The sequence below is a fragment of the Podarcis tiliguerta genome, assembly GCF_965153285.1.
Source record: "Podarcis tiliguerta genome assembly, chromosome: 1".
Classification (NCBI taxonomy): domain Eukaryota; kingdom Metazoa; phylum Chordata; class Lepidosauria; order Squamata; family Lacertidae; genus Podarcis; species Podarcis tiliguerta.
The window spans coordinates 60,952,664-60,972,277 of NC_139534.1; the positions used below are offsets into that span (position 1 = coordinate 60,952,664).

The 19,614-nt window shown below is 42.7% G+C and overlaps 1 protein-coding gene across 5 annotated transcripts in view; it reads left to right on the forward strand.

Moving 5' to 3' along the window:
• Positions 1 to 19,614, forward strand: part of AP2A2 (adaptor related protein complex 2 subunit alpha 2) — a 61,292-nt gene that overhangs the window by 17,126 nt on the left and 24,552 nt on the right. For all 5 annotated transcript variants that reach the window (XM_083427700.1, XM_083427698.1, XM_083427699.1 and 2 more), the window contains exons 2-6: positions 1,527 to 1,595; positions 10,202 to 10,344; positions 11,925 to 12,118; positions 13,179 to 13,308; positions 17,029 to 17,130. In XM_083427700.1, coding sequence (XP_083283826.1) covers positions 10,294 to 10,344; positions 11,925 to 12,118; positions 13,179 to 13,308; positions 17,029 to 17,130 — 477 coding nt within the window. In that variant the 5' untranslated portion in view covers positions 1,527 to 1,595; positions 10,202 to 10,293. The remainder of the gene's footprint in view (positions 1 to 1,526; positions 1,596 to 10,201; positions 10,345 to 11,924; positions 12,119 to 13,178; positions 13,309 to 17,028; positions 17,131 to 19,614) is intronic.

Consider the following 19,614-nt stretch of genomic DNA (forward strand, 5'->3'; position numbering starts at 1 on the left):
AAATACAATAACCTATTAAACATTAAAAGCTTCCCTAAATAATAATGCAAAACAGATTAATCCGTTCCAGACTTTTAAAAACAACCCCTAAAACAGCAATTTAACATGAATTTTACTATCTAACAAGACCATTGATCCATAAAATGAAAGCAATAATCAATGTACTGTACTATAAAATAAATAAGACAGTGTTGTAGATGATAAAAATAATTTTTTTCCCCTTACCTGCACTTATGATAGTCATTGTTTGGATGGGGGGCTTTTATCCATTTCCGCAGTCACACAATCAATCAGTAGCTGAACTGGGTTCCACACAGTCACAAAAACAAATTAGCTGAAAAAGCCTCAAAACCAAAAAAACCGCAAAATAAATAGCAAAAACAAAAGCGCCAAACTTAATCCGTTCCAGAAGTTCATTTGACTTCCAAAATATTCGAAAACCAGGGTGCAGCTTCTGATTGGTGCAGGCGCCCTGGAAACAATAGTCGACAACCACATCAGATGTTCAGCTTCCGAAAAACATTTGAAAACCAGAACACTTACTTCTGGGTTTTCGGCGTTTGAGAACCAAGGCATTTGAGTACCAAAGCATTTGAGAACCAAGGTACCACTGTACCTTTAATTTTAAAATCTGCTGCCTGATTAGTTGGAGATACCTATTATTGACAAACATGTTTTTAATGGTTTAATTAAGTAGGACTGCACTGCTAGGATTTACGAAAAGATTTTTACTGCTTTTAATGGAATTATTCCATTAAAATAGTGCAATAGTGGCTGCCCACTATGTTGGGGCAGTGACTTGATTCTCTTCCCCTTTTGTAAGTTCTCCATGAGTAGACACAATTCCTTTCTGTCACGGGTATTTTATTGACTTTGTGTGCGTGACTCATTGGTCACCCATTGCATTTTAGGCATGCCAAGGGGACACTTGGTCCTTGGCAATCCAGTCTCTATGGTGGGAAGTCCGCCTTCCACACCTGCATACTTGTCATCCTACATGGCATGGTTCTCCTCTGTTACACCTGCATGCTAACACTTCTTTGTTTTGTGCATGAGCATGAAGAGAGATGATGTGCATCATTCCATGGCTCTTCGCATAACAGCTGATTCTTCTTGATTGGCTCATGTTGTCAGCTGACATTCTGCCCCCTAGATCATAGCTGGAATGAGTGTTTAGATGTAAAAATACTTTAAGTCATCTTTGGCAATTCTGTCATCAAGTAACAATGATGTTATTCTTTCAAAGTTGGCCCATGCTGCTGCCTTGCCTCTGCTGCACCTGCCTCTTCAGAAATCTTGTGTTTAGTCACTTTGGTCTATGCACACACATGTTTGTGTGCATAAAAAAGGATTCCCTTACTTATATCCCAAAAAAGGGCTTTCCATGCTTGTTGTTCAGCAGAATATCTTTGGGGTTTTAATTTAAGACTCTTTCAATGAGTCATGTATGTAGTATTGTAGGCACAAAGGGAAGCTGCTTTTAAAAATACTACACTCTGAACTGGGTTCTTTCTATGTATTTTCAGGTAAAAGCAAAGAAGCTGAGATAAAAAGAATAAACAAAGAATTGGCAAACATTCGGTCAAAGTTTAAAGGTAAGTTAACTGGTACATTGTTGCAGTGCTATCTGTTCAAAACAAGAATTTATTTTCATGAATAAAGTGATACAAGAGCACAAACAAATGAAGAACAAGGGTCCAGACTCACATAGGCATTTAGAATTATCAAGTTGGAAGGGATCACAAGGGTGATCTAGTCTTCTGTCCTGCTACCACCTCTGATCAAACAGATTTTTGACCAGGAAATCTGATTCAGATAGTTTCCGGTGGTTGCCAAACTATGAATATTGTTCAAGATAAAGGCACAGAATTGTCTTACTGGTTTCCAAACAGAACTGTGGCTTTATTACTGAAGAACATGGTGTTATCCATTTGCTGAGCAGTTGACTACAACCTTGTAAATAAGTAAACAAGCAAGTTTAGGGCAACTAAAATATACAGGAATTTTTTTTTATACCTCTAGCTTGAAAGTGTAATAAGCTTTCCTAACAGTTTACATGGAGATGTGCAGATGAATGCTCCATAGGCTTGTGTTACTGGGCGTCTGTGCAGGCCCTGCAGATATCTCTTACCTCAGTTACTATGGGGCTTGAATAGAAAGGTTCATAGTAATGATTCTCAATAGTCAGAAGCTCTCTGACATGTGAGTTAAATACGGTAAACTGTTTCGTAATCCCAAAGTAGTTGATCATTACTTACTTCCTGCTGAGAGCTCAACTTGCCTCCAGTTAAACACTCCTATGTTACTTTTCTGCCCAATAAGCAAAACCTTCGGATCTCATCATAAAGCCAAAAAAAGGTTAAATATGTATTTCTTTCTATTTAACTGCTGGTTGTTGCAGCATATTCTGTGTTCTATCCATAGTGATTTCTAGAAATGTCTTCTGGCTTTTTGAACACTGTCCAATTCAACCCACCATTTTATTTCAGTAAGTTTGGAGGTGTATTTTGCACTTCTTTTTAATTACATACTTTTACCTGCTTCTGCAGCTAAATGCTGTCCAAAGTGGCTCACAATGAAGCCTTAAAAAAACAGCAATGCCAATTATAAAAACAAACTCCAGTGTAATAAATGACACAGCAGTAATACAACAAGTTTTGCTGTGTGTTTTTTTTTTTTTTGTAGAAGATAGGCCATGTGGTGCAGTGTCTTCACTGTCCTGTGATAAGAAAACATTTCCTAAAAACACTGCTTGGAAAAGACGATAATGGTTTGTCTCCTGGTGCAGATTCTACTATCTGCTGGATTAGGTGTTGCCCTTCTTATAAAAGAATGCTGATCTCTGCTCCATTAGAAGTGAACAAGCCATTTCCTGGCAGCCTGGGCTGAACAAAGATGTCTGCAAGTATTTGAAATCTTGGGTATCTGCATTGTATTGGTAGAACAGTGGTATTACAATTTTTTTGCCACCATGCTCCAATATAGAAATTAACAAGGGTCTGATCTGAACATGCAGTTTTGGCCACAGCCTTTAGAGCTGTCTTTTATGGACAGAAAGATGTGCCTGCTGAGTGCAAAACCCTCATACACTCCAGTGCACCCGGGGATAATTATGGACAGCTGTACTGATCAGTACTTCCGGAAACCTGTGTCCTTTGGGATTCATAGGCAGCATCCAAATTAAATGTATATTGGAAATCTGCTGCCACTTCTAGTGGCTAATTGGCTTTCTTCCATCATGTCATTTAGATTGTTTACGTAGAGCTAGCTTGTTAGAATATGTCATCCTAACTCCCTGTACACATAAGCAGATGAAGTCCTGCATGTCGAGAGACGAGTCCTGGGTAAGTAAACATTCTAAGGGAGTCAGCAGTGCTCAACAGTGCTGCTTCATAAAATATTTCAAGAATGATGACCTCGATCAAGTGCAGCTAATGTGGTTCCCTCTGTATGTTGTGGGCTTAAGCTCCCATCATCTCTGACATCTGATCATGCCAGCTCTGGCTGATGGGAGCTGGAATCCAACAACATCTGGAGGGCGTTGCATTGGATGTCTCTGGACTTATGAGATTCTTGCCTTATGAGATCAGCTGACAGCAGAGACTTTTTTGATAACTTGTCAAATTGGTTAGGACACCAAACTTCAAGGAGTAGAGATCAGAAGCAAAGTTTACTTTTTAACCACAGCAAGTTAGGTCATCTGAGCAGACACAGTTTGGCTTGTTTAAAACAAACTGGCTTCAGACAATGAGTTACAATGCTGGCGTGTTTTTAAACAAGCCATGGTTTAGGTTCAGATGACATAAACAGTGGTTAATAGAAATCAGAAATGAAAACTTCCAAAATCCTCTGGGCAGCCATACTGCAGCCCTGTGAGCCCCAGGCTCACTCATCACACTAAACCATTATTTGTAAAACCATTATTAAAAGCCTCAATTAAGAACCATGTTCAGATGTCATGCTCAACCATTATATAATATGGTCTATTTCAGACATTTTAGAATGCTTTCAAAACTCGTGTAAATTCATTATTTCATTTCCCAGTTTCTGCTAAGACAGTTAAACCTTAGTGCTGACGTAATACTTGACATAATACTCTAAAACAGAGAGTAGTGTTCATTTAATACAGGATATGGCAAACAGCATGAATGAACATTTTAATCATTTCAGTACTTGTTTATGAGACACTTTGGTCCCACTAGAGCAGTGGTGGCCAAACTTGGCCCTCCAGCTGTTTTTGGACTACAACTACCACCATCCCTAGCTAACAGGACCAGTGGTCAGGGATGATGGGAACTGTAGTCCCAAAACAGCTGGAGGGCCAAGTTTGGCCACCACTGCGCTAGAGTGTCTGTAATCATCTGGATGTTGGGTATATTTGTATCAGTGATTTGCCTTGTGTTGGTGCAGATCACTCAAGACAACACAAGGTCTTTGAAAACTATGCCCTGTACTGCTGCAAATAGCTTTATTAAACAGTTCCATAAGACTGGGCTCGAGTTGCCTAAAGTGAAGGATTAGATATAGCAACTTCAGCCATGCAAACACAGATGTTGCCTTTATGTATTTGGTTTTAAAATGTTAATTATGCCCTTAAAGCAATAGTGAGTAAACAACAAATCTAAGACTTGGAAAATACAGCAGCCACTTCCCAGACTTACTGACATTGTAGTCTGACCAAGGGGCTGTTTCACAGGACTTTATCGCTGCCACACCCAGTTTTCTTTTTCTTTTTTAATGTATTTTTATTAAAGATTTTCTTGGTTTACAAAAGTATATGCAATGTCTCTATCTCTCTCTGTCTCTTTTTCCCCCAAGTAACATTTTTTTACAGATCAGTTTCATTTGTTGAGACATTAGGAAGAAGAGGGGGAAAAGGGGGGAGGGAAAAAAATGGGTGGGGTGGGGGTGGGGTCAGGTGGCGATGTTTCTATTATACTTAATATATAATATATGTGGGGTTTTGTGTCAGCGTCGCTTGTGCAGGTTCTCTGCTATTCACTTGTGTTCCTTTGGTGGTGAGAGAGGCTGGGGTTAGCCTAGGGCCACACCCAGTTTTCTGACTGGTGCTTCGTTGTGATACAGGTGCACGCAAACCCTTGCTTGTCACATCAACACTGTTTACGGTTTTTTAAAAAGGTAAATAATATCTGAAGTGGTCTACAATAGCTGACCATGGCAGTGGATATCCATGGTCTTTGCTTACAACATCATTACTGCATCCCATTCAGGAAAAAGCTAGGCTGCAGTGCATACCATACACCTGAAACACATTTTTCCTCTAAAGAATCCTGAGAACTTTAGTTTTCCATCAAAGAGCTATAATTCCCAGCACCCTTAAACCACAGTTTTCAGGATCCTTTGAGGAGTAGGGGAGAGAATATGCTGTGTATGCAGCCTTAGAGTGTCACATATGTGCATAAAATCAGGAGCAGAAGGCAAGCAGAGCTTAGGCTTCTTAACCATTTCCTCTCAGGCTGTTTCCCCACCTACTCAGTCAGTCCCTCTCCCCTTCCCACCCCCTGTCCCTTTCCTGCTAGGGCTAGGAGCAAATACCTGGCTAACCACCTGCTTTCTGTAGCAGCATCCTACAGTGGCTCTTCATGTTAAAAAACACACAGTAAAGGGAGATTACATGCTTCTCCATGTAGCATGTAGTTTGGCTTCCAGGGGTTTTCCTGCTCCAGAAGCTGTCCCACATTAACATGCATGAATGATGCTTGTTTGAAATGAACTCATGTGCAACTTTTAAAAGCCGTTCTTATAGGATAATGGTATTACTGAGCACCAGACAGTTATTTATAACTTAAGAGCAGAAGTGTTTTGTGGTGATCAGGTCATTCAGTATTTTGATTCTCAAATGTTTGTTTGGGTTTTTAAAAGCCATATATGCATAGGCTAAACATTTCATCTCCATCTGTAGTAGTTTCTCGACAGCTGAAGCTGCCTCTCTCCCCTTGCACCTCCTTTGCCTAAAATACAAATTTCTGTCGGTCTGCCCTGAATTCTGAGAGCCTGAGAAAGTTACTGTAATGATCAAATTCATCATGGGGGAGGGATATTTGGGGGGGGGGGGGGAGGAGAGTCATTGTTTCATGACTAGATGTCTAGCCCTAAATGTAGAATACAGTGGTGCCCCGCAAGACGAATGCCTCGCAAGACGGAAAACCCGCTAGACGAAAGGGTTTTCCGTTTTGGAGGTGCTTCGCAGGACAAATTTGCTATGGGCTTGCTTCGCAAGACGAAAATGCCTTGTGATTCCTGGGTTTTTTTTCCTCCCTCCCAGCCTTTTTCCCAAGCCCCTAAGCCGCTTAACAGCTGTTCGCTAAGCTGCTTATCAGCTGTTCGCTAAGCCACTTATCAGCTGATCTAAGCCGCTAATAGCCTTTTAGCAGCTAATCCGCTAATCCCTCAAGCCTTTAATAGCCGCTAATAGCCTTTTAGCAGCTAATCCGCTAATCCCTTAAGACTTTAATAGCCGCTAATAGCCGCTAAACCGCTAATAGCGCTAATAGCGCTAATCCGCTAATGGGCTTGCTTCGCAAGACGAAAAAAACCACAAGACGAAGAGACTCGCGGAACGGATTCTTTTCGTCTTGCGAGGCACCACTGTATGTCTCAAGGCTTCACTTTACCTCCCATTGTAGAGCCTTTTGCTTCTTTCTTCTGACACTGCTCAAAGGATGAGCACTGAACAGTTCTAAATTTATTCAGTGTCAGTAAAGAACAAGGCCAGCTTGGCTTAGTCAGGCAGAGGTTTTCAACCTTTTTGAGCCCACAACTCCCTTGACCAACTACATTCGTTCTGTGGCTCTCCTCTGGGGAAACGCGTTCAAAGCCTCAGGAGCCCAGATATGTCACCCCTTGTCTGCAGAGCCAGCAGCCCCTCACCCCTTTTCAAACACACTCTCTCGTGTTTCCCCAGCCTCCTCTCCTCTCTCCCCTTCTTGGGAGTCCTCTGGGCAGCCGTCGCCACTGCCCCTGGTTTCTGAGCCACCCCCCACCCAAGAGAGTTGCCGCCCCCCCTTCGGGCCTGTGAAGAGGATGCCCCCAGGCTTAGTGGCCCAAAAGAGACAAAGATGTGAGGGGGCATCAGAGGAGGGAGGGAATGAACTAGGGTCAGAGTCCAGTGTTGCCTATGGCACCCCCAGGGTGCCTCAGCACACTGGCTTCATGGATGTCTGCTAATGGGTCAGTGAAAAGGCCTTTCTGTAATTCCTAAAAGCAAACTCATTAATTGGATGATAAATGCTAGTTTATACATCCTGCTTGGGAACAGGGATGTGTGTGGTGCTGTGGTCTAAACCACTGAGCCTCTTGGGCTTGCCGATCAGAAGGTCAGCGGTTCAAATCCCCATGACAGGGTGAGCTCCTGTTGCTCGGTCCCTGCCAACCTAGCAGTTTGAAAGCACGCCAAAAAGTGCAAGTAGATAAATAGGTACTACTCCGTTGGGAAGGTAAACACCGTTTCCGTGCACTGCTGTGGTTTCAGTGTTCCGTTGTGCCAGAAGCGGCTTAGTCATGCTGGCCACATGACCTGGAAAAACTGTCTGAGGACAAACAACGGCTCCCTTGGCCTGTAAAGCGAGATAGGTGCCGCAACCCCAGAGTTGTCTGTGACTGGACTTAACTGCCAGGGGTCCTTTACCTTTTGGGAACAGGACTTGGAAATCTGAAAACAATTTTTGTGACATTAGTATGCGACTCTCATGCGCCTGCCTAGTCTAGTTCAATGCACAATGCTAAACAGAAGACTTGGATACAGAACTTGTCTTTTGGCATTTCCAAAATGCATGTTCTATATAATAAGTAAGCTGTAGAAACAAAACTAGTAAGTAAATATTTGAGCATCAGAACAGGGGATGGAAAGTCAACAACTTCCAAAGGCACAGAAAAAAGAGTGAGGTATTAACTTGCCACTGCTGCCCTGGAGGAGGGGCAGGAAATAAATTTAATAAATAAACATATTAAATAGTAAGAGGGTGACAGAGCCACGCTGGTTTCCGGCTGGAAGGCATTCCAAAACTGCATCAGAAAAGTCCTTCTACTTCATGGTGGCCAGCCTGGGCAATGTGTAATGTGGTGTTTTCAGTGGAGCCTAACTGGTAGTTTCAAACTGAGAGGTACCGTTTCACAGCGGAGGAGATATTCCTGGAGATAATTGAACCCCTGACTGTCTTAAGTCTCTCAGTCAACACGAGTATGCTTGTTTATACCCAGCAACAATCCAGCAGTAGCTCTCCATGTGATGGAGGCAAATTGGCTAAGCATCATCACACACTGAAAAACGTCCTCTTTATATATTGTATATTAAAGTAAACTACTGGTATGTGTTAACCTGGTATGGTCTTATTCTGCACTATGTCCAAATACAAGATAACCTTAATTTTCTTTATAGGTTTGGTTAAGTTTCATCATGTTTACCATTTATAATGTGCATGCCTTCACTGACAGCTTTCTTGTCAGTTCTAAGCGCTCATAAAAGGTCAAGCAAGGTGCTTTGAATTGTCAACTAAGATCCTCAATTACACACACACATATATATATATAGAGAGAGAGATGACATATTCCCCTGTTGAACAAACACAACACTACTTGTTACGTGTCTGTTTCTGCAAGTGGCTACGCTTCAGAATACATCAGATTTGGAGAAATTGGATCCACAAACTTCTGTCATGCTTTGGTTGAGTAAAAAGCATTGCTAGTTCAACAAAAGCCTTTCCAAGAAAAGGAAGTCTCCTTTGACCCAGTCATTGTGTCTGACAAATGCTGACTTGCATTCTCTTTCTTCCTGTTTCTCTTGTACTGATTTTAAAGCAACCGGAAACATTGCCTCTATCTAGCCACTTTATCTTTCTCTCACGTCCAGTTCTGAAACTCACTGTGTTGAGTCACAAAACTCATAATTCTGGAGGTTCTGGAGGAAAATGTGCTTTAATCCAAAGCATGGATATGTGTAGTGAGATTTTCTTTGTACGTGGTTTGCCTTTTCACTGCACAAGCAAGATGCCAAAACAAGGACCACTAATGCCTATCTTTTAAAAAATGTGTTATTTTGCATTAGTAGAGGCAATTTCACCCTGTCTAATTTCTTGACTTGAAAGTAGTAGCTGTGCTGTAGTCCAGAGCTGAGGCAGTTGAACTTGCCTGTGTGGGGGTGGGGGGGTATATATATATATATTTAGACTAAGCAAAGATATTCTGGACATAAGGCATCCCCTGACATGTCTGTACTACTTCACCAATTATATTAGCTATGTCACCAGAAGGATGCTCTGTACATGCAGCCAACTGCAGCCAACAATCTCTTGTATGTCTCTTCGTGAAGAAGAAAAATTGCCGAGAGGCAAACGTGTCCCCATTTCTCCACAGCTGAATTTCTGACCCTGTTCTTGCGTAACAGTTTGGCTTGTTAGAAATTTGCACTGTATCTGAAGCTATATTCCCAAGGAGAGCTACATGGCTGATGTCTGGCATTGTTGCTGCCCGTATCCTTAGCTCTTGTGTTTCACAGGTTGCCTAATGGGACATGCTGCTTCCCCCCCTGTTTTGAAGGTGGATTCACACATGCATTTTCCAGTCTAGTCCGCTGGGTGCTTCCTATTAAGCAGACAACCACAAACCCCCCCAGATCTGTTAAACATATCCAGTTGAGTACAAGACACCAGCAGCTGTTGTTGCCTAATCATCTGATATAGGTGTCGGTTCAGCTTGCATACTCCTTTTCCACAGTGCTGCAATACCTAGCTTAAACGTGTGGTGATGACATCTCCATTGGGCTCAGGGTGACATGCAGAAATAGTCACCCCAAAGACTCCTGATTTCTACTTCTGGCTGATCCAGCACCATGTTTGATACTTTTACTATTACATTTGAAGAGATGTGTTGATGCATGGCATGCGTAAAGGTGGCACTGTAATAGATTGTTTGGGTGCACTTTTCTGAGGATGGGAACCCTTGAATGGATAACCAATTTTGAAAAGTGGGAGAGGGACTGTACCTCAGTGGCAGAGCACATGTTTGGTATGTTAGAAGGTCACAGGTTCAGCTCTACCTGGAGAAGCCAGAGACTGAGAGAGATTCATATCTGAGACCCTGGGGCACCTCTGCCAGTTGGCATGGAAAATGCAGTAAGCTTCAGGCATTCACATACAGCATTTTTTGCTTACGGCTTTTTATTTTGTCTTTAATTGCTCACTAGGTGATAAAGCCCTTGATGGCTACAGTAAGAAAAAGTACGTCTGCAAGCTGCTTTTCATCTTCCTCCTGGGGCATGATATTGATTTTGGCCACATGGAGGCTGTGAATCTCCTGAGTTCGAACAAATACACAGAGAAGCAAATAGTAAGTCATGTCCCATTCATGCATAGTGTTGAGATATATATATATACTATCCACTTCCCATATAATATTGGGGGTCAAGGGTGGGGACATTTTTCACCCTGAGGGCCATGTTTCCTTCTGGGCAACCTTCTGAAGGCCACATGCTGGTGTTGAGCAAGGCCAGAGACAACAGTGGGTAGACCTACTAATGTGAATTACACCTTTGTGCAGTGGGCTAGTCTCTGTACATGTGTACTCTCCTCTCTGCCCTCCATCTACGCAAGTAAGAGGCATTGTCAGAATTCAAGGATACATCACAGTCAGCAGGCACACAAGGGACGCAAATGGCAGCTGTCAGTGCTTGAAATGTATTTCACATTTGGCACCTAGGCATGTAGGGGTGCAACAGCAAAATATCAGGTGCAGCACAGCAGAACCTTCAAGCAGATGCTGATGCAGAATGTATAAAACCAGAGGTGGGGTATAAATATTATTATTATTATTATTATTATTATTATTATTATTATTATTATTATGGATTGGGATAATAGACAACATTAATCATTTATTTTATTTTATTAAATTTGAAAATAGGAATCTCTTGGTATTCAAACATAAGAAAACATAAGAAAAAATATTTCTAATACAGTATAGTACATGGTTAAAAATATATATGGCTGTTTTAGAGTTTCAGCCAGATTGTCCTATAAGCGTCTGGTTTGAAAGAGAGATTCATGCTGGGGACCCATCTCCCTTTTCCCTCTTAAAAAAAAAAATCAAGCAGAGGCTGATTAAGGTGAAATATAAGTGATGAATAAACCAGCTAGACTTCCTTATTTCTCTAGTTATGCACTAGAGATGTACACTACAGAGAAATCCCCCTGCACACACAAATTTTCCTCTTTCCAGAAATGTCTGGATCTCATCCAGTGTGACTTTTAAATGCTGTGTTTTGATATGCATACATCTGAGCAGGATCCTCACCTGTCGAATTAATTTACATTTGGCTTTTATTTGTACGTACTTGGAGTGAAAACTGGCCGCGTTTTAGGTGAGGTCCTTAAACCATTATTCTTGAGAAGCCCGAATAATTCCCAATCAGGAGTGGCCAGCACCGAGTGCAGGGTCTTGATCCTTCTCCCAAAGCAAATTCATCTGCCCCTGGCATCCTAAATACCCATTGTTTTTTGGTGGTAGCAGCAAAAATAGGAGTGGGGAAGCATATCTGGTGCTGGGGTGGGTGGAGTGGTTTAAGCATCTCTCTCCATCCTAGAGGCCTGTTGAGGATGCAGATTCTCCTATCCCAGGTTTCTATGGTCAGCCGATCATTTGACTGAGAAGGGAGAGAGAGCATTCCCTCATCATTCAGTATCAGGGGCTGTGACCCTGTACATGTGCATGCCCTGTAGGTGTATATGCAAGAGCATGGTGGGCCACCCAACTCCTGGCATGCAGTCCCCAGAGGGTTGGCCAAGGCTGAATGCAGCCTAGGCCAACCCGGACCTACCTCATAAATGGCACAGGAGCCATTTGTTATAAAGCAATGTTGCCTACTAAGCATTTCCCCGGCTGCCCACTACTAATTCTTCTCTTAATTCCAGGGCTATCTGTTCATCTCCGTGCTTGTGAATTCAAACAGCGAGCTGATCCGCCTGATCAATAACGCAATCAAGAACGACTTGGCCAGCCGCAACCCCACTTTCATGGGACTCGCTCTGCACTGCATCGCCAATGTGGGCAGCAGAGAGATGGCGGAAGCATTTGCTGGAGAAATTCCAAAAATACTTGTAGCTGGGTAGGTGCTCCGTGGGAATTTCAGGGTCTTGACAGAAAGAAGGCAATTAAACTGATTCTCGGGATGCAGCCAAGTATCTAAACGTTTGCTGACTGAATGTGGAGTAACAGCCTCCTAAAGGAAATCCGTAGGAGATTCTATTCCACTCTGGAACAAGAGAAGACTCATTTGTTCCTGAAAGCTCTTTTGGTTTGGCCCCCCTGCCTTTGTGTAGTATTGCTTTATTGCTAATAGGCTCACCGCTTTCGGTGTCACGTGGATTTGAAATGTGTATCTGTGTTAGCCAACTTTTTATATTAATTTGTTTTATAAAATGGTATGATGGCTGAGAATTCATCTGTGGATACAAATTTAAACAATTGGATGGCTAAACAACTGCAGTCCTCATGGACGACCAGCCCTTTTGAAAAGTGAGAGTGCTTGCTTAAGTGCTGGCATCACATCCTTTTCCTGCACCCTTTTCCTGTATTCACAGGTATATATATACCTTTCAAGTGTTCTGGGGTGTTTTCTTAATCTGGATGCCTCCAAATGAATGTTTCTTTGGCGTGAAGGAGCCAAAACATATATATCTACAGAGATTATATTCATACAATACAAATCCTGCAATACAAAGCCTAACCTTGGAAAATATAGATGCTTAATAATCTGTTGTACTGCAAAAATAGGTTACATATGGCATCTCATTCATTAGACTCATGTGTTATAAACATATGCATCCTCATAGGTTAAAGAACACATTCCCACAATCAGTGGCCTTGCCATGTTTCCTACATATACAAATGTTCCTGCTGACAGAAACAGTATGCCAGTTTCATGAACTGGAAAGTTATGTGTACTTTGTTGCATCTGTGGCCTTTTTTCGGAGCTGACACGATGGCAGTACTCCCATGTATTTTTGGTGCTCATGTTACTGCTTGCAGTGTGTGCAACTTTGAATGTGGATGGCTACGAGCTTGTATATAGGGAAATGGTCCAGCCTTGCTGTCTTCTAGGAGCTGCCGCTGAAGAATTTTGGGTGTTTGAGAACCCCTTGACCAGCTTTGGTTTTCTGTTGCAGAGACACCATGGACAGTGTGAAGCAGAGTGCAGCCCTGTGCTTGCTAAGATTATACAGGACTTCTCCTGACCTGGTTCCTATGGGAGACTGGACCTCCAGAGTTGTGCACCTTCTCAACGACCAGCATCTGGTAAGCTCACTTGACTAGACTAGATCTTTTTCTCTTGAAAGTGTGAATATTTGATTGTCTAGATTCAGAATTTAATTATGTAGAACCATGGAATCAAGGTGAGATGTGCTACACTAATGCTTTGGGGTCATGTTGCTTCTGGACTAGAGATGAGTGAGCTTTCAAAAGTTTTCTTCTCAGAATTTGCCAAATTCTTCTTTTTAAAAATCCAAACTTGAATAAGTTGTGTTGAGATAGTATGAGGGCCTATCCGGGGAGCTCTTTTTTCTTGATCTCAAACGACCCATCAGACTCATATTGGGGGAGGGCCCAGAAGCTAGTCCTTGTAGGTAACATGGGGACTGGCTTTCAGCCCCCTCTCCTCTTTTCACTCTGGAAGCTTCCATTTCCTTCCCCATAGGAAGTACTGGAACCATTACTTCTTATGGAGACATGGTGTGAGATTAGAAGATGTAGATGCGGGGAGTTCAAGCCTTGCTGGTTACCTGGCTTTGTCCACACAGTGGGCAAGGTTCAATTAATGTGTCCTGTCAGCAGAGGCCCTTCATAAAGACTTCTGCTTATGCAGTAGGATTTTCCCTTTCTCTGCTCCCCCATATTAAGGTTACCAGACGTCCCCGTTTCCTGGGGACAGTCCCCGGATTTACAAATCAGTGTCCCCGGATTCATTGGAAAAAATCTGGTAACCTTACCCCATATGCCCCCTCTAGATTGGCTTGGGAGTGTATGGAAGAACCCCTAAAACAGTACACAGAGGAATGGCGAGAGAAGGGGTCTTTCTGGAACAATGGGAATCATTCAATGGGAACAATAATCTTAGTACTGTATGTATCTTAGTACTGTACTGAACTCCTCCCATTGCGTTTTTCCTGCCCACAAGTAAACTAATGGAGGGAAGCAGCACCATGAGCTTGCAATGGGATTAGGAAAAAAAATGCTGCAGGACTTCCTTTCCTGAAAGCTTGGATTTTGAGCACTTGCAGAAAGAAGTTCAGGGATTGAAAGGATTATGCCTGGCCTTCTGAACCCAGCCAGGCTCAGATGAGCATCCTTCATCCCTGTTATCGCCTGGGAAAAGGCAGGAAGTGGCACAGCAGTTTGCTGAAGAGGCTTCAGGCAGTGTCATATACTGGCCAAGCTTGCCGCCCATTCCTGTCCAGGTCTGCCACAAACTCATGTGCCAAATTCCATGTGGCAAAGGAATGAAAGGAATGATCCTTAAGGTATTCAGGATCCTGCCTAGTAAAATGAACAAGCTTTTGAAAAGACACTGCAGTGCGTTCAGTGATGTTTCTGGTAATATGCATGCAGGTTACAGTCCACAGGTAAACTGCATCTGTGCCATAACTGCTTTCCTTTTGTCTTTGAGCAGAAATTGTCATTTTATACGGAGCTCCTCATGTACAGAGTGCTTTGCAAACTCTCTTGTCCAAGATCCTGTGAAGTAAACAACCAGCTAGTTATACTCTTGGTACGAGGGTGACTTATCACTAGTCACACAATCTAGGGACTGATCGGGGATTTCAGCACAAATCAAAATACAGTTTTCTGTGTGCCAGACCAGTGGCCGACCAAGAAAGGGTCTTTCCTAATTGTTTGCATTCTATCTTTGCAAAAGGGAATGAGTTACAGTATTTTCTTTCTCTCTTGATGGTGGTTTGTTTGTTTGTTTGTTTAAAGTCAACAGTGGATTTGGTTAATATTTGAATGCATTACCCCAATATAGGGCAAGGTCATGTACAGGCCAGTTACAGAAGGTGGCAGGGCATGCATAGCCTTTTGTAAGAGGACATTGGGATCCTGAGATTATAGTTTGCCTTATTTTAGCCCATTATTGCAGGCTACGGAAGATACACATCTGCTTTTAAAAAACAATTTTACTGGGGGGAAAAGAAAATTATATATTCCAGAGAACTGTTGCATGAATCAATATGTATATATATATTTTAAATTAATTGGTCATTTCAGAGTCTCTTTCTCCCTGCCCCCTCCTGCAATATCACCCAAGCCTAATAAATAGTATACTGTATGGGTTGCCAATATGGCGCTAGTGGGTGCAATGACCCCTTTGAGGTCTTCTGAGCACCTTCTCACTTCTGCCTTGGTGGTGAAGGCGGTCACCTTTTTCTCCCTTGGCAAAGTACCAAGAGCTGAAGAAGGAAGCTGGAAGAACGACACACTTTCCCACTTCCCTTTTCCAGTTCTATGAACTTTTCAAGGTTCCGATGAAATCTCCTCCAAGATCAAATTGTGTGTGTGCATGCACTTTCTTTCCTTTCCTGTTGGGAGCAGTGGGGGCTAATCCAAAGGAAGGGGGAGAAGGGACCAGAAGAGATGGTGTCCAAGACACCCCCCAAATGCAAATGTGCCCATGGACTTTTAATTGGTTGGCAACCCCTGGTATACAGAAACAAGATATGCAGGGAAGAGGGAAGTCCTAACCATACCATACCACGTAAATCCTAAAATGGAAATAAGGGATAGCTGGGTAAGAGTAGCCAGGTGACTGGGGGGAAAATGGATTAGGCCATACTAAGAAAAACACAATATATTTGTCAGAAGTCATATCCCAGTTTTTTTTAATATAAATTACATTAATAAAACATCTAAATACATTACAATGGTACCTCGGGTTACATACGCTTCAGGTTACATATGCTTCAGGTTACAGACTCCGCTAACCCAGAAATAGTACCTCAGGTTAAGAACTTTGCTTCAGGATGAGAACAGAAATCGTGCTCCGGCAGCGCAGCAGCAGCAGGAGGCCCCGTTAGCTAAAGTGGTGCTTCAGGTTAAGAACAGTTTCAGGTTAAGAACGAATTTCCGGAACGAATTAAGTACTTAACCCGAGGTACCACTGTAATACAGTTGGTCCGTTTTGAGCCAAATAAAGGATTGAATCATTTTTGAAGCAGAAGAGTAGAAAGCTTTTATGCTGCCAGTAGATGCCTAAGGGCCAAACAAGGCATGATGTGGACAGTCTATGAACAGCGTCTCCCACAGCTGTCTTTTCTTTCTTTTCTTTTCCTTTCTCTCTTTGCAGCTTTGGAGGAAATTAGATTGAGATCATGACATGATGGCAGGCTGGGGGAAGGTAACTTCTCCCGTTCTGGTCTAAATCCCACTCCAATCTGCTACTTTTTCTGTAGGGGGAAATACAAATTCTGTAGGGGGAAATACGGTACAAAGACTAGCTCTGATCTCGTGATCTAGTTCCCCTGTGGTGTTATTGGTGCTTGGAAAAGAACAAACTGTGGGAGATCCTGTGCATCCAGCTTAATAGGCAATTTGGCTCTAATAATATCCCCAGAAACTGAGAGACCTGTGGATGGGCTTGATGTTGGGGACTTTAGCTCTGGGAAATGGCCCCATCCTCTCACAGTTTGCCACCTTAACTATCTTTATTGAAGAGCAACACATTTCTCTTTTTGATAGAGGTGCTCGCACTCCCTCCAGCCATTAAGACAATGCCTTCTAGGCTCATGGAGCAAGTACGATGGGAGTGAAACTGGGAGGATGGCAATAGAACCGGGGTACTTTGGGGTGTGGGGGAGGCTATACCATCTTGGATATTTGCCCTCTTTTGGTTAAAAAGTACAGCCCTGTGGTGTAAAGTATGTGTGGCATAATAAATGAAACTTAATGGTGCTCTTGGTATACAATGCATGTGCTTAGTAATTGGAACAGATTTCAGGGAGCTGTAATCCTGTTTTTCTCCAGGGTGTGGTTACTGCTGCTACAAGTTTGATCACCACTCTGGCACAAAAGAATCCAGATGAATTTAAAACCTCCGTGTCTCTGGCTGTCTCCAGACTCAGCAGGGTAAGCAATTTATTGTTTAGACGCAAGTGCTGGAATGAAACTAGGCTAAAACTAAATTAAGCTGGCTGATTAGATTAACCATCTGGTTTAGCCTCATGGGAAGCTGAAGTGCAGTTGGTAGGAGAGCCGTTCTGATAGTTTGACAGGCAGTGTAGCTGAAGGCAAAGAGATGTAATTTGCTGTGCAATATCTCATGCACAGTGATTGTGCTGGGCTGATCCAATCACTTAAAAAAAAATTCTTAGCTATGCAGGAGATGGCAGATGAACACACTTGTATAGGCATAGCTGAAATTAAATTGTAAATAATATTTTGAGGCTTTGCAGGCAAAGCCACTCCTTAATTGCAAGAAGTTTGGAAGACCAGGGTTCCACTTCAGTAGCTACCAGAGCAGGAAGAAAATGATGCTATCTGTGATCAAGGCCTTGTAGTCAGTTTTTTTGTAATACAGCTTGGCAGTTCCATTCATTGGTGCACTACTGAACAGTCTCAATGACATTATCTGCAACAGTAATCTATTAAAAAGGAAAGCCACCTGAAGTTTCAAATGCCAGATAAGTACAGAAATATTTCCCAGCAAATATACCTGTAGCTTTGTCTCAGGTTGGGTTGAGCAATAATGCCTGAGCAATAATGCCTGCTCAACTGTACACTTGAAGGAGTTGCTGCTGGTTGTGATGCCAGTAGCCAAAGATAGGGCTGCTGCCATTGCAGTAGTTCTTAAGATGATAGTTGACCAGTTTTCTGCTGCACATCGTACTTAATTCCTGCAAGGAGCCTGAGGCCTGTTTGCAAGTAGCAAGCTCTTGTTCCGCAAGGCATTCTGCCTAATCAATGCAGGATGGATTCTTGACAGTAGACGCTTAGAGATTAGTGGCATGATTGGTTTGCTACTTTGGAAACTTGAACCCCAGCCAGGCTAGCCAAAGATTTTGCTGCCTGGGGTGAAGGACAGGATGATGATCTCTCTCACCCTTCCATCCCAGAATCTGCACACAGAAGTAAATGGAACTGGCCATTGAATGCCAACAATGGGGCAATATCCGCCACCACATCTGAGGACAGCAGGACAGCTTAGGGGATGCATGGATGGCCATGTGGCGCACACATTGTTGTCATCTAATTTCTGGCTGCCCCTCTCCACCCAACATCTGCCAGCTGAGGTGGCTACCTTGCTTTGCCTTATGATATGGCCAGCTCTGGATTTAAACTTGTTCCAAGACACCCCGGAACAGCATACGGGAAAGGAGAGGGGATTGTTCTGTCTGACAAGCCTTGCAAAATAGTCTTATGGCTTATTGTTAATCTAAACAGTCCTCACTTTCTATTGCAGAAGACTGTTATCTTCTTTCCTTTCCTCTTCCTTCCCACCACAATCTCATGGATATTCAGTGTGGACATCAGTTGTTTTCCCCATTTCCCCTAATTTAACATAGAGTATTTTAAAGCTTTCTGTCCAGATTTTTTCTATCCTTCCTGCCCTTCCTGCAGATCTCAAGCACAGTCTTTTATCTGCCCTTCCCTTGAAAAGCATGATGTAATTGAGAATCTGCTATCCCTCAGCAGAAAGTACAAAAGGCATATTCAAGCACTGTACACTGGTTTGATACAGCTGAGTTTGGGAAAATCTGTCTTGTTGTCTGGTCTAAAAACGTTATCGTTCTAAATTCCTCCTCGCCCAGAACTTCTGCCCAGCTGTATCTGCCTCTGTCAAATTTCCTGTTGTCTTCCCTTGTGGAAATGCTCCCATCATCCTGGCCCATTCATCATTCAGAAGAACAAATTAACAGCCTTCCTGAGTCAACCCAGCCTCCTGCAACAGAGATTTGTTGGGGTTGCTTGCTGAGGGCATATATGATCACACAGAGATGTACTGGAGAGCTTGCAGCTACAGTCTCTCACTTCCTGCTTTGAGTTGTTGGTCTGTCCTCAGACAAGTGACTGGCAATCACTGATAATCTCTCTTGGGCTGCCAGGTTCCTCCCCACTCCCGTTAAATTGCTATTGAAATAGGAAGTTGAAGTTTATGCAAATGATGAATTGTGGCACTTGTGTGCTCATTCCAATCTATTGTTCCTTTGTTCTACTATTATGTGAACTAGTTGTTGTTATGATGTAACTAACTAGAAACTACTGGTGATACATTCATGTTCTGCTTGCAAGCTGCCCATGGGAATCTGGTTGAGAACAGGATGCTAGACAAGATGGGACTTTGGTCTAATCCAGTAGAGCCTTTCTTATGACTTTCCATCTTCTTCCAACATATTCATGATCTTGCCGATCTATAGCATATTTCCTCCTCTACGTTTCTTTTCTAGTGGTTGCTTGCTTGTCTTTGAGCTCCCTGACAAGCCTTCCACATTGCCTTACTCAGTCTTTTCCCTCATGGGCCTTGTCTTGCATTTTTTAAGGCTCAGCATCTTTTTACTCTGGCTTATTATTATTATCTATTAAGCTGGACAAAGCGCCACAGGAAAATAACAG